We start from the raw sequence: 20,252 nt of genomic DNA on the forward strand, positions 1-20,252 counted from the left end.
TCTTTTAAAAAATGGACCAGATTTCATATTTGGCTATTCCCAAAGTCTTTTTTTCTCTTTGACAGGTTGATTTTGGGTTTTTGGTCTAATGATGGCCTGAATTATATCACTTTGAGCCTAATATTGAGAGTTCCAGTAAAAAAAATACCAAATGTAAGTTCAACACTTGGATTCTTCAACCATCCATCTTCTTCCACTTATCCAACTCAGAATCATGGCAGGGCTGGAGTCTATCCCAGCTGTCACAGGGTGAGATGGGAAGTACATACTGGACAGGCTGCAAGTCTGTTATAGGGCTCGTACAGAGAGAAAGACAGCCATTTATGCCTACAGACAGTTTAGAATCACAGATTAACCTGGCATGCATGTGAACTGTGGGAGGAAGCTGGAATATTTGGAGAAAAACCACACAAGCATACGGAGATCATACAAACTACAAAAAAAGGTCCCAGCCAGTCAGAGGATTTGAACCCAGAAGCCTCTTGCTTTGAGGTACCAGTACTAACCACTGCACCGCTGTGCCACCCTCACTTGGTATCAGCTCCAGATACCCTGTCTTTGTTTGTCATGGGATCATAACGGAGCAGGCCTCACCTGGCCTTGAAACCGCCTGCCTGTCAAATGCCCAATTGGATTTGAGCCTTGAAATATTGGGGATAATGTATGAAACACGATGTAATTCCTAAACACTTGATGCAGCACTTTTGCTAAACACCCTGAATTAAATGTCTGAGTGAAAGTTTGCACTTCAATCACATCTTGATTGTTCGGTTTAGAATACACTTACATAAAACTCTGACTAAATACTTTCTCACCAAAATAAAATATGGTGAGAAATTTGTTAAATGCATATACACATATATGTACATATACATATACATATATATATGTATATGTATATGTACATATATATATGTATATGTACATATACATATATATATGTACATGTACATATATATATGTATATGTACATATACATATACATATATATATGTATATATATGTATATGTATATGTACATGCATTTGTTAAATGCATATACACATATATGTACATATACATATACATATATATATGTACATATACATATATATGTATATATATATATATATATATATATATATATATATAGATAGATATATAGATATATATACATATACATATATATATATATAGAGAGAGAGAGAGAGAGAGAGAGATAGATAGATAGATAGATAATATGTTATAAAACAGCAAAGTCATTTATATTGGCAAAGTGAGATACGGAAAACATCTGCGTAGTGTCCAGTCTGCTGGGATTCTTCTTCCCTCGCTCCCGTGTGGAAAAAGACAGCTTATGCTTTAGGCTGGCCCATATCACATTTTTATCCTACTACATAATGTTTATTTGATTCATACTTATTTCTTAGAATGTTTTCACATCATAATAAAAGAGAAAGGGCATAATTTCATACATACATTATTAGTATGAAACATAGCAGCTGGCAGTGACAGGGCGACCGTACCACTGCAGCTTCACCCTCGCCCTTACCAACTCCTCCACTCTTCACGGGACCAACATGTCTCTGTTCTCTGAGGTAAACAACTACAAGGACTTGGTGGGAAATTTAAAATAGTTCAAGTATTGTTAATTTCAACAAAGTTGGAAATTAAAAATACTTTTGTAAAATTGTTGCTGAATACATGACACGATTCACCTGCAGGACCTTTACAGCCCACTCTTGATATTTAATATTGTGGAAAAAGACAGCTTGTAGTGATGAGTTGTTTATGCTTTAGGCTGGCCCATATCACATTTTTATCCTACTACATAATGTTTATTTGATTCATACTTATTTCTTAGAATGTTTTCACATCATAATAAAAGAGAAAGGGCATAATTTCATACATACATTATTAGTATGAAACATAGCAGCTGTATATGTAAAACATAGAGAGGGATAGATTGTTTTGATGTACAACAGTTGCTCAAGTGTCACGATCTCTTACACCCACTCTTCCTCCTGTGCTTTTCACATTGTTCCCATCCATTGTTTCAGCCTTTGCTAAAAGACCTATTTGAACCTGATGAATGTGTCAATGTGTCAATCAGGCAGGCCAGCATGCCTACCACTGGATTGAGACCAGGCTGGCGATGGCTCTGTCTGGAGTCAGAAAACGGCTTGCATCAGTCTACAAATTCTTCCCCAGGTACTACACATATCAGAGTTAAGACAGCTATATCACTGTTTTGTTTTGGGGGGTTTTGTTTTTGAAAATGGTCAGTTTATTTGGGTTCACTGCAGGTACAAACTACACGTTGAATTATAGTCACCGAAATGCTCTCGAAGCTATGTGCACCTAGATGTTCGTAGCTAAAGCTGGACCTGTTTAAACTTAAACAATAACTCGATCAAGAAGTTTAAAGATCAAGTTTTGATCCAGAGTACAACTGATGGATAAAAATGATTCCAGTTGGATTTTTTTCCCTTTGTTTTTCCTTTCAGTGAATGTTCAGTGATTGTGTCGGTGCCGCTGCCACAGCTGCCCCGGTCAAGGACGGCCAACGCTGGGCTGATGGAGATCCTCCTGGAGGAGTGGATCCTGAGACCTCTGCTGACCCTCGCCGCTGTCAGACCCACTGCCGAACTCTACCGCCTCAAAAGGAAGATCATGGACAGCCCCTTCACACGTAAGGCACCGTTTTAATTACTCCGTTTTACACGTTTATGACAGTGCTGTTGATCAATTTTACTGAGACTGCATTGACACAAAGTGTCGAGGTGTCATAAACGCTGATGTTTATTACGGGTGTACAAGTCGTGCTGTTCTCTTTTTTTCCTTTTTTTTCTTGGATCTTTTGTGATTTCCTGGACATTTTTCTTTGCTTAGATGACTTTTGGAAGGCACACTACTTCTGGAAAAGTTCACTCAGTTTTTAACCTTCTCCATTTGTACTTCATGAGTCCCAGAACCTCAAAAAGAACTTGTCACTGTTCCCAGGCTGGTGTATTTCAACTGTACTCTTCTTCTGTCTTTTCTCAGATCTCGTTTGAAATGTTTTATGTGAGGATTTAACTGACAGGTCTGGCAGAGCGAGCCTCAGTATCTGCATGGAAACCAGCTGTAGCAATACCAGCCTGGTAATTGTTGCAAATAGGACCTCAGGAGGTGCTTTTTAGGCACGCTCAGTTGGTATTCGATAACCTCTTCACTTCAGTCCATATAAATATTATTTAAAAGTCAGTAAAGTGTGCTGTAGGGTGAGAAACAATACCCAGGACAGACTGAATGGGGAAAAGTGAGCATTTATTTTGATTGATGAAGTCTAAAGGACACAGAAATCCAGAGGCAAAAGGGAAGCACAATCCAGAGCTGTCAGAGAACGCACTGGGAGACTAAACAGATGCTCAAAAACTGCAGAGAAAGGCAGAGCTGGAGTACTCATACATGAGGTAAACAAGGGGGGGGTGGACAGACGAGGGTAATGAGATACAGATGAAACCAATAAGGACACAAATGACTAACAAAATAAAACAGGAAGTAACTAACAAGTCCAGAGGTTAGACCATGGATACATGCAGCAGCTTTACACACAGTGAAAGACCAGGATAAACTAAAGAGGGAATCGAATTGTAAACAATAAAAAAACAAAGAAAACTGAATAATCAACAAAAATCTAAAGATCAAAGAACTAAAACCTCTGTGTCAGCACGCAGGACCATAACTGTTAGCTTTGTTTTGTATTATCTTAGATTATTAGATTAAACATCATAGAGGGGTTTTTGTTTTGTTTTGTTCATATTTAATACATCATTCAAAACACTTTAGGTCATGGCTGGAACACATCTGCAACAAATAACACAAGATAGCTGATCTAACCAACATAACACTTCTAAGTAAATCAGTACTGGAGGCACTTGTCTAAAAACAAATAATGACTTGTACGTTGTAAACATGTAGTAATGAGCATGGAGTAACTAAATATGGAGTTAGACCAGCTATGAGTGGAGGCGTAGGTAAAAAGGGCACTGCATGTCAACATGAAGTATTTATTATTATTATTTCAGCTTCACATTCCTTCCCTTTAGTTTCCATGATGAACGGAACAAATAACATATTTCTGATGACTTCACGCGACTGTTAGCGTGTACACGTGTGCCTTCGGGTGTGTTTTGTCTTTTTGAGCTTATGTTTTGCATTGTCAGGACTTTGTGTGTCGCTCAATGCTGCAGCCAGACTCCTAACGCACTCTAGCGAGCGAGCTCACATCACCCCTACTTTACTCTGTTTTTATTGGCTGCCAGTGGAGTTTAGAATTTCTTTTAAAATTCTCACAGTCGTGTAGGAAGCTAAACGGACACACTCCAGATTACTTCGTGTTAAACACAGTGCTGCTCGCTGTTTTCACTAATATGCTAGTTGGCTCATACAAGACTGAAGACGACGGGGGGTCAGAGCCTTTCGTCCTGCGGCACCGAGGCTCTGGAACAGTTTAACACTCCAGCTCAGTTTAACTGATTAACAGTTCAAAACATTTCTTTTAATCAGGCCTTCTGCTGACATCCTTTTCTTATTCATGTCTTTATTTATGTTTATTGTTTTAATATGATTTTCTTTTTACATTAATCGTGATTTAAGTGTTGTTAACAGCACGTTGAACTTTTACGTGGCAACGCGGCTCGCTACTGGATGTAGAATGAGATGAGGAATATTTGAGAAGATGTGGCTCCCATAAGACTGAGGGTGAATGTGGGACAGAGATTTTTTTAAGCATTACAAACATCCAGGCGCAATGATACAAACGCAGCAATTTTCTCTAGCTTAGAAATGTTCCCTGAATGAAAGAAACGGGAGCATGAGATAGATTTTATATGTGAGTCAAGTTAAAAAAAAATAAGACAAAATAATACAAAAAGACACCGATCATAAAATGGTTTAGATTTTTGATTTAATAACCCTGTAAAACAGTGAGTCCACCAGACCTGCCAACATCGCATCATCATCATCATCATCATCATCAACTTTATTTATAAAGCACTTTAAAACAACCACAGCTGACACAAAGTGCTGTACATTGGAACTGTAAAATAAAATTACATGAGATATAAATAAAAAACAAATAAAAGAAGAGTGAAATCATTAATTAAATAACTACTGCATTAAAAAAGAAACTAAGTCTCACTGAGGTTAAAAGCCAAGGAATAAAAGTGGGTTTTAAGACGTGATTTAAAAGTGGACAGAGAAGGGGCCTCTCTAACATGCATGGGCAAATTATTCCATAATTTTGGAGCCACAATAGAGAAGGCCCTGTCCCCTCTGAGCTTCCTCCTGGATCTCGGTACCTCCAGGAGCAGCTGGTCAGCTGACCTGAGAGACCGACAGGGTATGTGGGGATGAAGAAGCTCAGAGAGGTAAGGCGGGGCAAGACTGTGTAGGCATTTAAAAACAAACATAAGAATTTTAAAATTAACTCTAAAAGACACAGGCAGCCAGTGCAGAGAGGCCAGCACAGGGGTTATATGCTCTCTTTTTCGAGTTCCTGTTAGGAGTCGTGCAGCCGCATTTTGAACCAGCTGCAGACGTGAGAGCAATGACTGACTGACCCCCACATAAAGTGAGTTACAGTAGTCCAGGCGGGAAGAAATAAAAGCATGGATCACTGTTTCAAGGTGCTGCCTCGAAAGAAAAGATTTTAGTCTTGCCAGTCGCCTTAAATGATAAAAACTGGACTTCACCACTGCTCTGATTTGGTTGTCCAATTTAAAATCACTGTCCAACTTAAAACCAAGGTCAGTAACAACAGATTTAAAATAGACTTCCAGGGATCCTAAAACAACAAAGAAGGACTCACAGGGACCACTGGGTCCAAACGCCAACACTTCTGTTTTCTTTTTATTAAAATTTAAAAAGTTTCGAGCCAACCAAGCTTTAATGTCATCTAGACATGTCAAGAGAGGTTTTATGGAGATGGCATCCTTGCGTTTTAGTGTCAAATAAATTTGGCAGTCATCGGCATAACAGTGAAATGAGATCCCATGCCTTCTAAGGATAGAACCCAGAGGCAGTAGATACAGAGAAAAGAGCAGTGGCCCTAAAATTGAGCCCTGTGGGACACCACATGACAGAGGAGCAGAAGACGATTCGTAACCGAGAAGGCTGACAGAGAAAGTTCTATCTGACAAATAAGACCTAAACCAATTGAGTGCAGTGCCACCAATACCCACTACATCATGTAATCGAGAAATTAAAATATTGTGGTCTACTGTGTCAAAGGCAGCAGTTAGGTCAAGCAAGACAAGAACAACATGGTTACCAGAATCACATGCCAGAAGGATGTCATTAAAAACCCTTAGTAATGCAGATTCTGTGCTGTGAAGGGTTTTAAAACCTGACTGAAAAACCTCAAAGATTCCATTTTCATCTAGAAAATCTTTCAGTTGACTAAAAACAATTTTCTCTAAAACCTTGGAGACTAAAGGCAGCTTGGAAATAGGCCTATAGTTCGCTAAAACTGTGTGATCAAGGCCAGGTTTCTTAAGCAGTGGCTGTACTACTGCATGTTTGAAATTTGCAGGAACCACACCAGAAGACAGACTGCTGTTAATAATGTCAAGGACATACTGTTGTATACTAGGAAAAATTTCTTTAAAGAATTGTGGAGGGACAGGATCCCGTGGGGAACCTGTGGGCTTAATATGGCGAACCACATCCTCTAAAGAGGAGAGCGTCACAAGCTCAAACTGAGTGAAAACAGCAGCGCAAGGGACAGAGACAGAGGGGTCAGAGTCAGGAGCTGTGATAAGAGCCCTGATGGTGACAACCTTTTCAATAAAAAAGTAACACCACATGAGGGTTCAATGAATTCTTCGTTTTTCCCTTCTTATCTCGCCAAAGACCAAGCTCTGTTGGTGGCAGATCAGTTCGTAGTGACGTTTGACGGTCACTTGTATGAGCTGCCAGGTTCGTGTCCACTGCTCCTGGCCCGAGACGTCGGCCGCGATCCGTCGTTCACGCTGCTGCTCGGCACAGACACGCAGAACCTCCTCCTGATACAAATGAATAACCACACCATCAGCGTTCAGCGCAACGGGCAGGTATGTGTTACTCTCGACGAATAAAGAGCGTTCAGGCCATGAGGAATAAGACGAGTAAATGCTTGTGTCACAGGTGAGGACCGACTGCAGCGGCGCCGTCAGCCACACGTTTCTCACTGATGATGGAGTGACAGTCAGGAAAGCATCAAACGTGGTGCAGGTGTCCAGTCAGCGTGGGATGTTTGTGTCATGTGACCTGTCGCTTGAATTGTGCAGCTTCACTCTGGATGGATGGTTACATGGTGGGAAAGATTCAGCATGGCCCGTTATAAATATCTGTCTTCATATTCTCACACATATACACCGTTCTCGCCTGCACAGGTGTCTCCACCGGTCTGTTTGGGACCAACGATAACGACGCAGGAAATGATTTTCCTATGTTTGACGGATCTCAGGCTAAAAACTTGGAGGATTTTCTCTACACCTGGCAGGTAGGATCAGTGAGATTAATCAACACATGGTCCAGTTCTCAAAAAGATGTGCAATATGAAATAAAGCCTAGATTTCAAGGATTTGTAAATCATTTAAACTCTACTTAAACTCTACATTTGATCGAAAATACAACAAAAAGGTTTTAAAGTGAAAAAGGACTGGGTAAAGACTGAATAATCGAGGAATGTTTTTTAGATTAGATTAGATTAGATAGAACTTTATTAATCCCTCGGGTGGGTTCCTCTGGGAAATTCGATTTCCAAAAAAGCACAGCACCGACAGAAGTTACAGAGTTATACACACACACATATATATAAATACAGAGACAATATAAATAAAATATACGAAGGGGATAAATAGAATAAATAGGAATAAAAATAAAAATACAAGTGAATTGCACATTTCAAGTATTGAGTCTATTGCACCGTTGACTATTTACAAAAGTATTGCACAAAAGGTATTGCACAGTGAGGTGAAGAGGCACTACAGCTTAGTTGTTCCCCCCTCCTTTGTCCTCCTGTTTCCCCTCCCTCTCCCCTCCAGAGAGGAGTTAAACAGTTTGATGTTCTCAGGATTAAAATAATCATGAACGGTTATGGTCTTCAGGCCCTCAAGTGAATTCATTAAAAAATATAAACCACTCCGTAGCACATGTTAAAGCTCTGACATTGAAAGAAAAAGCAGACAGAAACAAGATGCAGAAACTTCACTGGGCATAGCAATATTCTGGGCTTGGGTCCATTTATGTACTAAGATCAGTGGAAAGCTGTTTGCTTGTATGACTGATAAAAATCAATTTTTTGGCAGGGGGCAAATAGAAAGGGACAAAGAAAGGCTTGTTAGTGGTACACACTTCAACTCCAGCATCCATTATAGCATAAGTTTGGAATTGCATGAAGTGGAATGTGTTCCTCGGTCATCTGTTGATGTCATCACCCTGTTAGTGATGAAAGATATAAAAATAAATAAATAAAATCCTCTTTCAGCTCTAAGGTTTTACATAAAAATGATTTGGTCCTCAGCAAGTCTTAAAATTATTAAATGTGACTTCAGATGAACAACAACTCTCACTTCACTGCGGAGGAATTTTGGCCCTGTTGTCTTTACAACATTGCTTCAGCTCATTGGGCGTTTGCTTATGCACGGCTCTCTGAAGGGCCCGCCACATCATTTCTGTCAGATTGAGATCTGGACTTTGAGTGCGCCATGGCAGCACGTCAAATGATATGTTTTTCAGTCGTTCCATCAGCTGTTCCATGACCCAGTTGATGCCAAACTTTAGCTGTCAGACCAATGATCTCATATTTGAGTAGAAAACTTTGGTATACGGAGGAGTTCATGGTCGACTCAGTGACTTAGGCTACGTTCACACTGCAGGTCTTAATGCTCAATTCCGATTTTTTTGTCTAATTTGTTTCTGCTGCCTTTCCCGTGCCTTCACTTCCTCTCACCACCCTCTTGTGTACATATTGTCCCGCTGTCCTGTGCCGGAACGCCCGTTCTTCTTCCATGTGTCTTGCTCATGTTCCTTGTTACCAGTTTTTCCCCATTTAGTTTTCTGTTAGTGAAAGTCTTTGTCCACTTTTTCCCTTTTATTTTGTATTTTTGCAAAGTTTTGATCAGCCTTAATAAACGGCTCGCTTTTGTTAGGATTAGTCCAAGCGTCTGCATTTGGATCGTCTAGAAAACGTGACCTGCCTCCCACAGATCGTGACAGTTTTTTGAGGGAAGAGGCTTTCTCCTGGCAGTCCTTCCAAATAAGCCACACTTATTCAATCATTTTATAAATGTACTGTCTCGAACGTTAAGATCTTACGTGCCAGGAGTCTGAGATGTAGCTCTTGGGTTTTTAGCAGTTTCTCTGAGCACTTTGTGGTAACACACAGCTGAATTCTCCAGAGCAGCAAACTGCCAAAAATCTGCTTTCATAGAGATGCTCACACTCACTAATGATCAGTTAATCTCATGCATTTGATCTGCTAATTAGTCTCTTAATTCCTTTGGAAGCAGTGAGGGTGTCGTTAGACTTTATGCGCAGCGTTTTTGCATGTTAGATTATTTGCGTTGAATAAATAATGACATGCTGTAATAAGTAGAGCAGGGCAATATGACCAAAATATTTATCACGATATACATTTGAAAATGTACGATAAGATATAACTGACGATATAATTGACACTAGACAAAATACTTTACGACTCCACAACTTTATTAGTGCAAAAAAAAACATCAATGTATTTTCACTTAAACAAGCAGCTGTTTTTTATCTGCATTAAAGTTATATAAAAATTTAACAGTGTAAATGCAAATTCCTTGCTGACAGTTTAACCAAAAGGCATTTCCAGTGGAAATTGTCCGACATGTCCTCAGCATAACCATGTATAATATCCACAAAACTTAAAAAGAGGTTATACACGCACAACACGGTAATATTATGTTGAAGCACAGTACGTATCACTCCGCGAGGCTCCTGCCTACGATAGCCGTAATAATCCGACAATCCATCAAGCTGTGCGGCTTCGTAGCTTAGCAAAGTCGTACTAAAACATTTGACAGATTTTTTGAGCGCCGTGTACCACATAACATCGTTTCGAGCTCAGTAAACACAACCAGAATTCATACATAAGGCACACGGGATTATAAGGGGCGCTGTCGATTTTCAGAAAAATCAAAGGATTGATTTTAAGTGTGCAGTATTTCCAAAAAACACGGTAATAACGACGGCCTGCTAGCATACTCTACCAAAAATAGTGCTTTGTTGTGTATCTGACGGACGAAAGCTAAACCAGTTCCACACCACTGAAGTTGCAGCATTTATACAAACCAGTTCTGGTTCATCCGTTTCATTCAACGATCCGCTTTCGCCTTTCTCATTCTCCGTCGCCGCCACGCTTTTTCCGCCATGTGTCTATGAAAACAAAGGCACTGCGCATGCGCGTTTTACCCGTATTCTATCGCGATATTTAATTTTGCTGCCCAACATTATACCGGTATTACGTGAACGGTATCATATGGTCCAGCCCTAGTAATAAGTCATTTATTGTTGCTCATTTGAGGTTGTATTCACCTGATTGTATTGTAGGACCTGTTTGGAATCGAACCTTCAGAACTGAAAGAGGGTTTACGTCTTACAATGACTTCAAAGTCACTTTAAATCTCAATTGTAAGTTTTACCTCAAAGTGTATATTTACTCCCTTACCTCAGTCTCAAAGTGTATATATATTTATTCTTCTTATTCTTACTCTTCCTATATTTCAAGGATTCAAGGAGCTTTATTGTCATTCGCATGACACGGTCCCGGATTTATTGTTGTTCTTTTGCACTGTATGGAACTCGAGCCTCGTCGTCTCCTGTCTCTATATACTGAACTGTATATAGCAGAGATGACAATCAAGTTTACTTTGAACTTTTGTATGCAAACAGGAATTATCCATCAAGCTGTGGAATTATGAAAACAGTTTGCGTTCCAAGCGAGAGCCATTAATTTCATCTACCAAACATTTGGAAAGTATTAAAAATGATACACGATAATGGGAAACATACTCCCGCATAAATATTTTGGGGGGAACGTTTTGCTGGGATCAAATACAGAATGAACAGCATCAACATTTGATTTGTGGTTTTGGTTCTCGGTGGTTAAATCATTTTCAAATCACTGCGTTCTGCTTTAATTTGTATTTCAGACAACATCCCAATATTTCCTGAAATCGAGTTTCAATGAAATTGTGAAATCTTGTGTCTACAAATGTTTGCAGAGTTTTTGTCAGCCTCGAGGTTCTCCTTAGCTTTGCCCACTTGTTTGTGACTTTAGATGAAACCTACATGCATCAAACCTTCTGCGACAGCAGCCGTCAGTCCAGCGAGCTGTGACGCTTTGTTCTCTTCTCCCGATTCTCCCCTCAGCTCTTGTTTCAGGGTGGTGAGTAACAAAAAAACCCACACAGCAGGCATGTCCTGGTGGTTTCTTCACCAGAACATTTTTATTAATATCCCATTTATGTTTGGAAAGCTCGTCGTGGAGGGAAGTTTAAACAGATAAATATGAAAACCTTTCTGTTTTCCCCATCTCCATCTTTTTTCCTTTTTTTTCTCTTTTTGGTTGATCACATGTGATTTTTTCACAAACCTGCGTTTGTGTTGTCAGGTGGATCCCAGTCAGTTCATGTCTGTGTGTAAACTCAGCTCATCGAGAGCACCCTGCAGATTAGCATTTGCTTTCGCTCACCTCTGCCAGCAGAACTACATACCCATGGAGGTCCCCGTTCACTGCAGTGAGTTAGGCCACTGAATAAGACATGCATGATTATTCTTGTATTAATGTGTATTTGTGGCAAGTTTTTTTAATTCAGACATGCAAAATGTATATTTTGCATGTAGTTTTAACTTGTTTTGTGTGTGTGTGTGTGTTTCTGTTTTAGTGAAAGTGTAAAGGAAGGACAAGCTAATGAAGAGCAAAAATGGCCAGTTTCTGACCTCTGTGAGCTGCTATAACGGACAGCTTTACTCTTTATACCACTGTTTGTGCCATATTGCCTTCGTACTTTTATGTTGTACTCCACTGTGTAGTCACACATTCTTGTACCTCCTGTGACGCTTTTGTCCTGTTTAGACGTGCGTTGATTATCCCATTAATGTGAATGTAAACACATTCACTGTAGCAAGTAATAAAAACATTTTTTTTAAAGATTTGTGTCAGTGCATTGTGAGGAGGGAGCGGCTGAAACCAGCTTTTTATTGAATATCATTCCTTTCAGACTTTGTTTTGTGACCAGGACAATTATTAACACAAAGTCTGGAATTAAAAAGAGTAATTTCTTTCAAACAATTTGAGGCGTAAGCGATCAGGTCTTGAAACTCAATACACATGAGGAACAGATGTGCTATAACAGTGTAACACCAAGGCTGTGGTTTGTAGTGCAAACAGTGAAGATGCTGAAGACTCACTTTGGTCCACCACATTTACTAATCCGTACTAAAACGTAGTAAAACATCCTTGTTTCTTAGTTAACTGGTCTTTTGGAAGATGGGTATGTAGTTGTGTATCTTTGACTTCTGTCTTTGTGTGACACATTCGGCAATCCACACAATGTTCCGACTCTCCTGCTCCTTAAGTTTGATGTAAGAGTAAAATACTCCAAAGTGGAACTGCTGCAGGAAAGAAAGTATGTTCAGCTTCACCTGGAAAAATGATAGATGTGTAAGCTGCAAGAATCTACAGTCAGGGCAGCCTAACAAGAAAAGTACATACTAATACTAAATTTAAATTAATCACCTGTACTTTCTTACAAATATATATACTTTCAGCAGGTGATTAACGTGATTTTAAACATGATAGAGTCATCTCTGGGGTTTACAGAGGCCTAAAACATGAAAATATCCAGTGAGCTGCAGTTCTCATAGAAGCTAGAAGTCCTGGGACAATGGCCAGGCTGCTTTAAACTAGGAATGCAACAGTCTAATAACCAAGTTACAACCAAGGTGTGCAGAAGAGCATCTTCTAGGAGAGCACATCTGTGAATCTGAATCTGTGCTACTAAAAATTCAAGTAGCTCTGAAGACAAAAGGAGCTCCAACTAGGTGGGGTGTACCTAATAAAGTGGCTGGTGACTGTATGTCAGATTTTCATATTTGAAAGTCTGAATGGTCAGCTTGGTTCAAATGTTATATAAAAGGTTGAAAAGTGGGAAAGAAATCCGTGACAGTTCAAAACAAAGCTGTTATTACCTCTTGTTCGAAGAATCGGTCCTCAAGAGTCTTAAAATCTGATCCAGGCTCAGGGTCATCAAAAACCATTTTATAGTCCTGCAGGGAAATTTGAGTTTACACTGACCACATGTCTGACTCAATGTGCAATAACAACCGTGCAGCATCTTAAAGGACATGAGGTCAAACTCACTGGGTAGCAGTCAGCCACAGCCTTGACCTGCTCATGGTCCTCTGCCTTTGCCAGGAGTTTCAGTCCTCCAGGGTAAAGTTTGCCACAGGATGGATACAGCGCACTCCTGTCTGCACTGCTGAGATCCGTCCCAAAGGAGTTCACGGTGATGATGAAGGCCCGCCGGTCCGCTTCAAACTGCAGCACGCATAAAAGCGCACGGCATTTACAGCAAAACAAATCTCAAGTAGTTTGTAAGACTTCAGTTAAACAAACTCATGCATCATAGAAAGCCAGAGTACCTCCAGGACAGGGCACATTACGTCCTTTGTGGCACTGCCCACGCTCTTGCAGAAAGAGTGGAAAGACTGCAAATATGCCTGTGCGGTAGAACAAAAGGCACCGAGATCAGCACAAATTTCATGAAAAACAGATCGCGTTCAGACACGGCAGTAAAACTTAAGTGCAGCTGTTAAGCATGTTTATCACAGTAGTATAAACTACAGTAAAGAATTTATTGCATATTTATAGCATGTCCACAAATACTATAACACAGGTGTCAAAGCTGAGATAGGTTAGTCATGCCATCTTATGCCATACTCTGCTCACCTTATACAGTTTGTTTCTCAGGATCTCAGCCTCCATCTCATCCAGGCTGCACTCAGATACGGCATCCTGGAAAAACTGACCTGTGGTGAGAATAAAACAACACAGTAACCCTCAGTATGTTGTAAATATTTTTATAAAGTAGACCTTAAAAATGGAAGCCCACTCCTGACATGAAGAATAATAACATATGGTCACAACTGTGTTTACTATATCCCTGCTCACACCCATTACTTCATGCTTAGCTTTGGTAAACTATGAAGAAGTAGCTTATTAGGCTTGTTGCTAACTAACAGTCCACAAACTTGCTTGGAAGGTATTATGAACACATTAGGAGGATTTAACAGCCAAGGAGGAAAAAATAAAAGAAAACAGAAACGTGCATTGCCTTTTAATGACTAGTGCTAATCTGGCTTTGACATTTGACACCTAAAACGTTAGGCTACAAAAATTTACCAAAAAGATGCCACAGTTGTATTTTCTAAAACACCTAAAGAAAGAAATGACTTTTTAGTTTTACATTTTTATAAGTAAAAATCTTGATTTCTCACTTTGAGAACCTCTAAAAGGACACAAAAAAGTTAAAACCAATTCTAATTTGGGGAGTCATCGAACTATGAAGTGGGCACAGCCTGAACAAGTTGAATCCAAAACACATATTCATCACTGCTTTTGTTGCATTAAGATTATATGAAACTACTGTCACTCCCACCACTACTCCTAATACTTCTACTACAACTAATATAACAACATTATTGTTTCCTTTTGGTGTTATTTGGTTTTTGGAATAGCACTTTAATACTTTGAGTAATAACAATATAACACATTTCAGTGTTGACAGAGCTCCACATAATGCTATGCATTAGAAATAAACGTTATATCACTGTAATAAACTGATAAAAAGATCCAGTCTGATGAGGTCATGTGAGGCATTTAATATTGTATCTGTACTCAGAAAGGTTCATAATGCTCTAATGACTAAATTAATAGCTTGTGTGTGCAAACCACTTCCAGTAAGCTGTGGTTAATGAAGCAGGATGAGTGAGCAGGACCTGTTTTCTTTTTGCATGCATCAGTGCAAAGTGTTTAAACTAAAGTGTTTTTAGTGACTCATTGATATTTAAGTCAATGATGGTCTTTCACAAGTGTATTAGAGCTAAAAGATAATTAAATATTAATAATATACATCTTTGCCGCCATTAGAAATTTTAAAAAACAAAAAACAGAGATTACCTAGTGGTGTGTCCACCAGGATGGCTGAGTACAGTTCAGCTGGAGTGCGGGCAATACCCACGGCTGCCATTTGGTCAAACGCTCCCAGTGGGTGACACCGTGGGAGCAGCTCTGACACATCTTTGTTCTTCAGGGCCCCCGTGATCAGCATCACCACATTGTCGATCATGTAGCTGTAACTATGGCAACACAGAGACCACATGAATTGAATATCCCTTTTACCCTGTAAAATGTTTCCTGCTCATCCCATTTTTATAAACCACAAAGAGTGTTGCAGAAGGAAGGTTTTCATCACATAAAGATGACCTCGCCACGTTTGCCACAAGGTCTCCACTGTCTGCGTAAACACTGTCCTCTTTAGCTGAAAATCTCAGCAGCAGCCAACCTGCAGGATGCTGTTCAAGTGCGTCTGCTTATCCTGTGACACAAGCTATAAATAAAGCACATGCAGTGACTAGGCGCACCTTATATAGTCAAGGAAGGTAGACAGGGGTGGCAGGGCATTAGAGCGCAGGCAGCTGAATTCAGTCACCAGATTCTCCCTCAGCTTGCTGTCCAGCAGCGACACAGTCAAATCGCCCTCAGACGAGGACAGCAGTTTACCGTAGTCTGTGCTCTGAAGGTGTAGCTTCATATCTGAGCAGAGGACATGGCAAATCAAATGTTTTATACTCCACTGCTTGTTAGTTTGCCATTTCCAAATAAGCAGGAAAAGGTTAAACAAGGTACTGATCACCGATAGATAGATAGATAGATAGATAGATAGATAGATAGATAGATAGATAGATAGATAGATAGATAGATAGATAGATAGATAGATAGATAGATTGCTTCCAACACCCCCTCACATGTGCATAATATTTTTTAGACTGCAGGTATTGCACATTTGCATATTATGACACATTACATGGGTGATACAAAAGGCTTACCCTCTAGTGTGTCACACTGGGCCAGATTATGATAATCAGTCTGACACAGAATCCCAGCTTTCATTCCTCGAACCAAACCCTCCAGATAGCCGTGATCCACGTTAAAGCTGAGCTCCTCGCATGTTGCCATAATGCCAAATGAGTTATTGAGTAGAACTGCCGCAGTCACAGCGTGATTTTAGCTTTTCTTTATATATATCAGCTTCTGCATAATTCCCTCTCTGACTAACGTTCATGCTGTTATTTTTCCTTCCTCTTTGACAGCAAGAAATTCCATGGCTAAAAGTGTTTGCTGTCTCAGCTCCTGCTTTTAGCACATTCATTCTGACTCGTGTGTATTCACCCACTCTGTTTGAACCACTGTGTAGCAGGAATTTCAAAAATGAAATGAAATAAAGACCCTGATGTTTTTCTTTTGTTTGTTTGTTTTGCTCTGTTCACACAGCACGGGTGAAAAAAGTAAAAAACAAAACAAAAAGCTAAACAAGCACGGATTAAAAAGTCCGCTTCACTGCTCTTCTGTTCTAAATAGTTCAAAATACACACTAGACTAATGACTACTAGTGATGACATCTGCATTGTTTTCATAGATCATTTTTGCTGATGGCAGCAAATGTAACGTGATTGTGAAATCATATAAAAATGTTTTAAAGAGCTCAAACAGGATTTCCTGAAATCTTTGGCTTCTGTAAGCTGTAAAAACTCACTGCTTTTTACACACAGAGAAATGTTGGTGTGTAGCATGCAGATATTATGCAGACGGCAGGCAGTGAGCATGAGCCTGTGGATTTTAAATGTGTTTCATTCACTAACATATCCAACAGAATTGACCTTTGTGCACATTTCATGACTCTAACAGTGATTTTATGTGTAAACACTTATTAATGAATGAGCCCATTGTCAGTTTGAGATGATCTCAGCTTTGTGAGATGGTGCGTTATATTATTGGAAGCCATCATCAGAAGATGGGTGTAAGCGATGATCACAGATTCAACATGCATCAACAATATATCCTCCACCACTAGCAGCCTGAACAACTGATTCAAGAGAGGGTGGAGCTGTCCTTTCATGTTGTTTATGCCAGATTCTGACTCTGCTATCTGAATGTTGCAGCAGAAAATCGAGATTCATCAGGCTAAGTATTTCTCCTGATGTGGTCTTCTGCTGCTGTAGAAGCTTATTGCTTTTGCCTTCCTGTCAACTCAGAGAAGTCCCGTTTTTCTCGTCTGACCATTTCTTCTTTAATCTTTTTTAACCTTCCTTAATCCTTTTTCTTCTATGTAAACTAGAGATGGTTATACAGAATAATCTCAGTAGATCGTTTCTGAAATAGTTTCTGAAATAGTTTCTGAAATAGTTTCTGAAATAGTTTCTGAAATACTCAGACCTGCCTGTCTGGCACCAGCAACCTTGCCACATCTTAAATTATGTTTCTTTTCCATCCTGATACTCAGTTTAAAACTCAGCAGATCCTTTTGACCATGTCTATCTCAGTTTGTAATAAAAACCTGGAATTTTCTTTTCACCAGAAGCCCACATAGCAAAATTGGTATGGCCCAGATCTGGCCCACACAGAGTGCTTACACATGGCCCACATACCGCAAAGAATGACGGCTCTTTGGTGGCCCAGATCTGGTTTGCCAGAGGTGACCCACACATGGGCCAGCACAAGGCCAGTTGCAGACACACTGGTGGCCCAGAACAGTTTCAGTTCTGGCCCCAGATGTCAGCCTAATGTGTACCTTAATCAAGCCATGTAATATTAACATGTGCCAGAAAATACTAGTGCAAAAGTAACATGACGTAATTCTGTTAAGTCAGTGAATGGACTGATTCTGATATTATGCTTTTCTGCTCTCCCGGATTACTCAAGTTTCTATACAACATGCCACATTCACCCACTTTCTCTAAACTGAGTGTTTCCTAACTACATTCACACTCTTGACACGCAGACTGGAGTAGCCAGGGATCAAACCACTAACCTGCTGATTAGTAGGTGACCTGCTCTACCTCCTGAGCTACAGCCACCCACTGGTAAAGGTGAGTAAACCCTCACTAGGTTTTGGATAAAGTGAACACTCGCAAACCTGTCAAACCTGCAATTGAAACGTTGGCTACCATAGCAGTATAGTAGAGCTGGGCGATAGAACGATAACGATATGTATCGCGATATAACTTTTACTCGATAGAGAAATTAAGCTATCGCGATAGACTTCGCCGCTCTTGTCCTCTTAAAAAAAATAATAAAAAAAAAATAAAAAATAAAAAATGTCAGCCAATCCAAATTAAGTAGCGCAGAGCCGAACCAATCACAGCCGCAGCGTCACGTCGCGTGACTTGTTACGTACAGCACAAGTGCCAAGCCGCACGTGTGTTTGTTTGGGAAGCAGCCAGCGGGTAATGGAGGAAATGAGTGTACCGACTAGAAAAATCAACCGAGCGTGACCGAAGAGAAAACAGATGATGGTTCCAATGCCGGAGAGATTGTCGAACGGAAGAGCCATAGAAGTTCCGTAGTGTGAAGGTATTTCGGCTATTTCAAGTCTGACAAAAAACAGAGTAGCATGCACTGTAAATTGTGCCGAAAGCAAGTCTGGAAATACAATAAACTGGTGCATGCGTCACACTGTGCGCCACGTTATTGTTTCGGTGAAATGAATTTCTACAATACTGTTACTGTTAATTCTACTCTCTGCAGTGTTTAAATGCTTACATATACACACAGTTAGTCCCTCCACACATACGACTCGGTTCTGCTTCTATGCCCCAGCTTTGTTTACTTTTTCCCACCGAGGCTTCTAGACTTCTGATTGGCCAACATTTCTGCACGGTTAGGAATCTAGCGCCACCTGCTGCTTTGGCATGTTCATAGCAGCGTTTTCCTTCATTTCTGCCTTTATGTGTGGACGGGATTATTTTTTAAAACGAAAACGGAAAATCTCAGTTTTCAAAAATACCCGTGTACGTGTGGACGTAGCCTCAGTCTCTGACTGGAAGCGCTAATTCGTCATTCGGTTTTTGTCAGACTAAAGTAACTGTTAAAACTGTTTGAAAAGCTCAGCTATACAACAAGGAGAGATTGAGAATTTCCTTTTAGTTCTCAGTTTATTTGATATTGACAAAAGTTAGTCAGTTTTGTCTGTTCTTCTGTAAAACAAACTAAGATTTATTTTTAGAATTAATATTTTGTTTCTAAGTGGAATTGACAATTTAGTCTGTTTCGTTTGTTCTATTTTGAAACTTAAACGCTTTAGCGGCTGCCTTTTGTGTAGTTTGCAATATTTGCCTTTATTTATCTGAAAAAGTCTCATGTTCCTTAAGTACATCTACCCTGTTGAACTTATTATGGGAAATAAATATTTAAATAAAAACAAGCTGCTGATTATTTCACATTTTACTTGTGAGCAACGGCACATTTAAATCTTACAAATATAGTTATTTGGCTGATATCGTGATAGATATCGTTATCGCCTGAAATGAAAAAAACATATCGTGATATGAAAAAACTCATATCGCCCAGCCCTACAGTATAGTATTGCAACATGGCATTTGGCCTTCTAACTAAAATAGGAAAATAGGAACATAAATACTGCCATCATTGCCAGACCTGGCCCACATCTGGTTGACATACACTCTGCCATGACACCAGTCAGTCAGAAGTGCCAGCTTGATGCCGGATCCCGGCCAGACCTGTTTTCTATGAGCCTGGGCCACATAAACCAAACCACAATCGAGCCAGATACAGCGTGCCATCACATAAACAGTGGCATCTGTGCCAGGCCTGGCCCATATCTGGATGACATACGTCTTATTTGTATGTCATCCAGTGTGTGAATGTGTGTGTGAATGGGTGAATGACTGAATGTAGTGTAAAGCGCTTTGGGATCCTTAGGGACTAAATAAAGCGCTATACAAATACAGGTCATTTACCATTTTGCCATTTATCATGCCAGAAGTCAGCCAGCAGTGCCGGCTTGATACTGGATCCGGGCCAGACCTGCTTGCTATGTGGGAACTTTTGGAGCTATAAAAGATCTTCTTCTGTCTTCTGTTGTTAGGGTTAGGGCTAACTGTAAGGCCTTTTTCTGTAACACTGGCTC

At 39.9% G+C, this 20,252-nt stretch overlaps 2 protein-coding genes across 4 annotated transcripts in view; one reads left to right on the forward strand and one right to left on the reverse strand.

The window, feature by feature from the left end:
• Window positions 1–11,797, forward strand: part of apoltp (apolipoprotein lipid transfer particle homolog) — a 44,437-nt gene extending 32,640 nt beyond the window's left edge. Inside the window, exons 67-73 of the mRNA XM_086270982.1 lie at window positions 2,093–2,190; window positions 2,487–2,671; window positions 6,877–7,076; window positions 7,150–7,318; window positions 7,398–7,507; window positions 11,321–11,428; window positions 11,654–11,797. Of these exons, the coding sequence (XP_086127108.1) occupies window positions 2,093–2,190; window positions 2,487–2,671; window positions 6,877–7,076; window positions 7,150–7,318; window positions 7,398–7,507; window positions 11,321–11,428; window positions 11,654–11,797 (1,014 nt within the window). The remainder of the gene's footprint in view (window positions 1–2,092; window positions 2,191–2,486; window positions 2,672–6,876; window positions 7,077–7,149; window positions 7,319–7,397; window positions 7,508–11,320; window positions 11,429–11,653) is intronic.
• Window positions 9,616–19,633, reverse strand: LOC147308722 (V-type proton ATPase subunit d 1-like). Of its 3 annotated transcripts, none has more exons than XM_086270981.1 (8): window positions 18,866–19,633; window positions 15,688–15,859; window positions 15,224–15,402; window positions 13,994–14,073; window positions 13,687–13,764; window positions 13,406–13,582; window positions 13,234–13,311; window positions 9,616–12,687 (listed from the first exon to the last, which is right to left on the reverse strand). In XM_086270981.1, the coding sequence occupies exons 2-8, from the start codon at window positions 15,855–15,857 to the stop codon at window positions 12,514–12,516; spliced, it is 936 nt and encodes a 311-aa protein (XP_086127107.1). In that variant the 5' UTR covers window positions 15,858–15,859; window positions 18,866–19,633; the 3' UTR covers window positions 9,616–12,513. The 3 variants fall into 3 exon arrangements, with proteins under 3 accessions (XP_086127107.1, XP_086127106.1, XP_086127104.1); XM_086270980.1 differs by lacking the exon at window positions 18,866–19,633 and adding an exon at window positions 16,153–16,418 and having other exon boundaries at window positions 9,616–12,657; XM_086270978.1 differs by lacking the exon at window positions 18,866–19,633 and adding an exon at window positions 16,153–16,418.
• Between the last annotated feature and the right edge of the window lie 619 nt (window positions 19,634–20,252).

Source organism: Aulonocara sp. 'chitande type north' Nkhata Bay, linkage group LG18, assembly GCF_057382095.1.
Source record: "Aulonocara sp. 'chitande type north' Nkhata Bay isolate Kocher_YH1m ecotype deep benthic linkage group LG18, A_spYH_male_GT1.1, whole genome shotgun sequence".
NCBI classification, from domain to species: domain Eukaryota; kingdom Metazoa; phylum Chordata; class Actinopteri; order Cichliformes; family Cichlidae; genus Aulonocara; species Aulonocara sp. 'chitande type north' Nkhata Bay.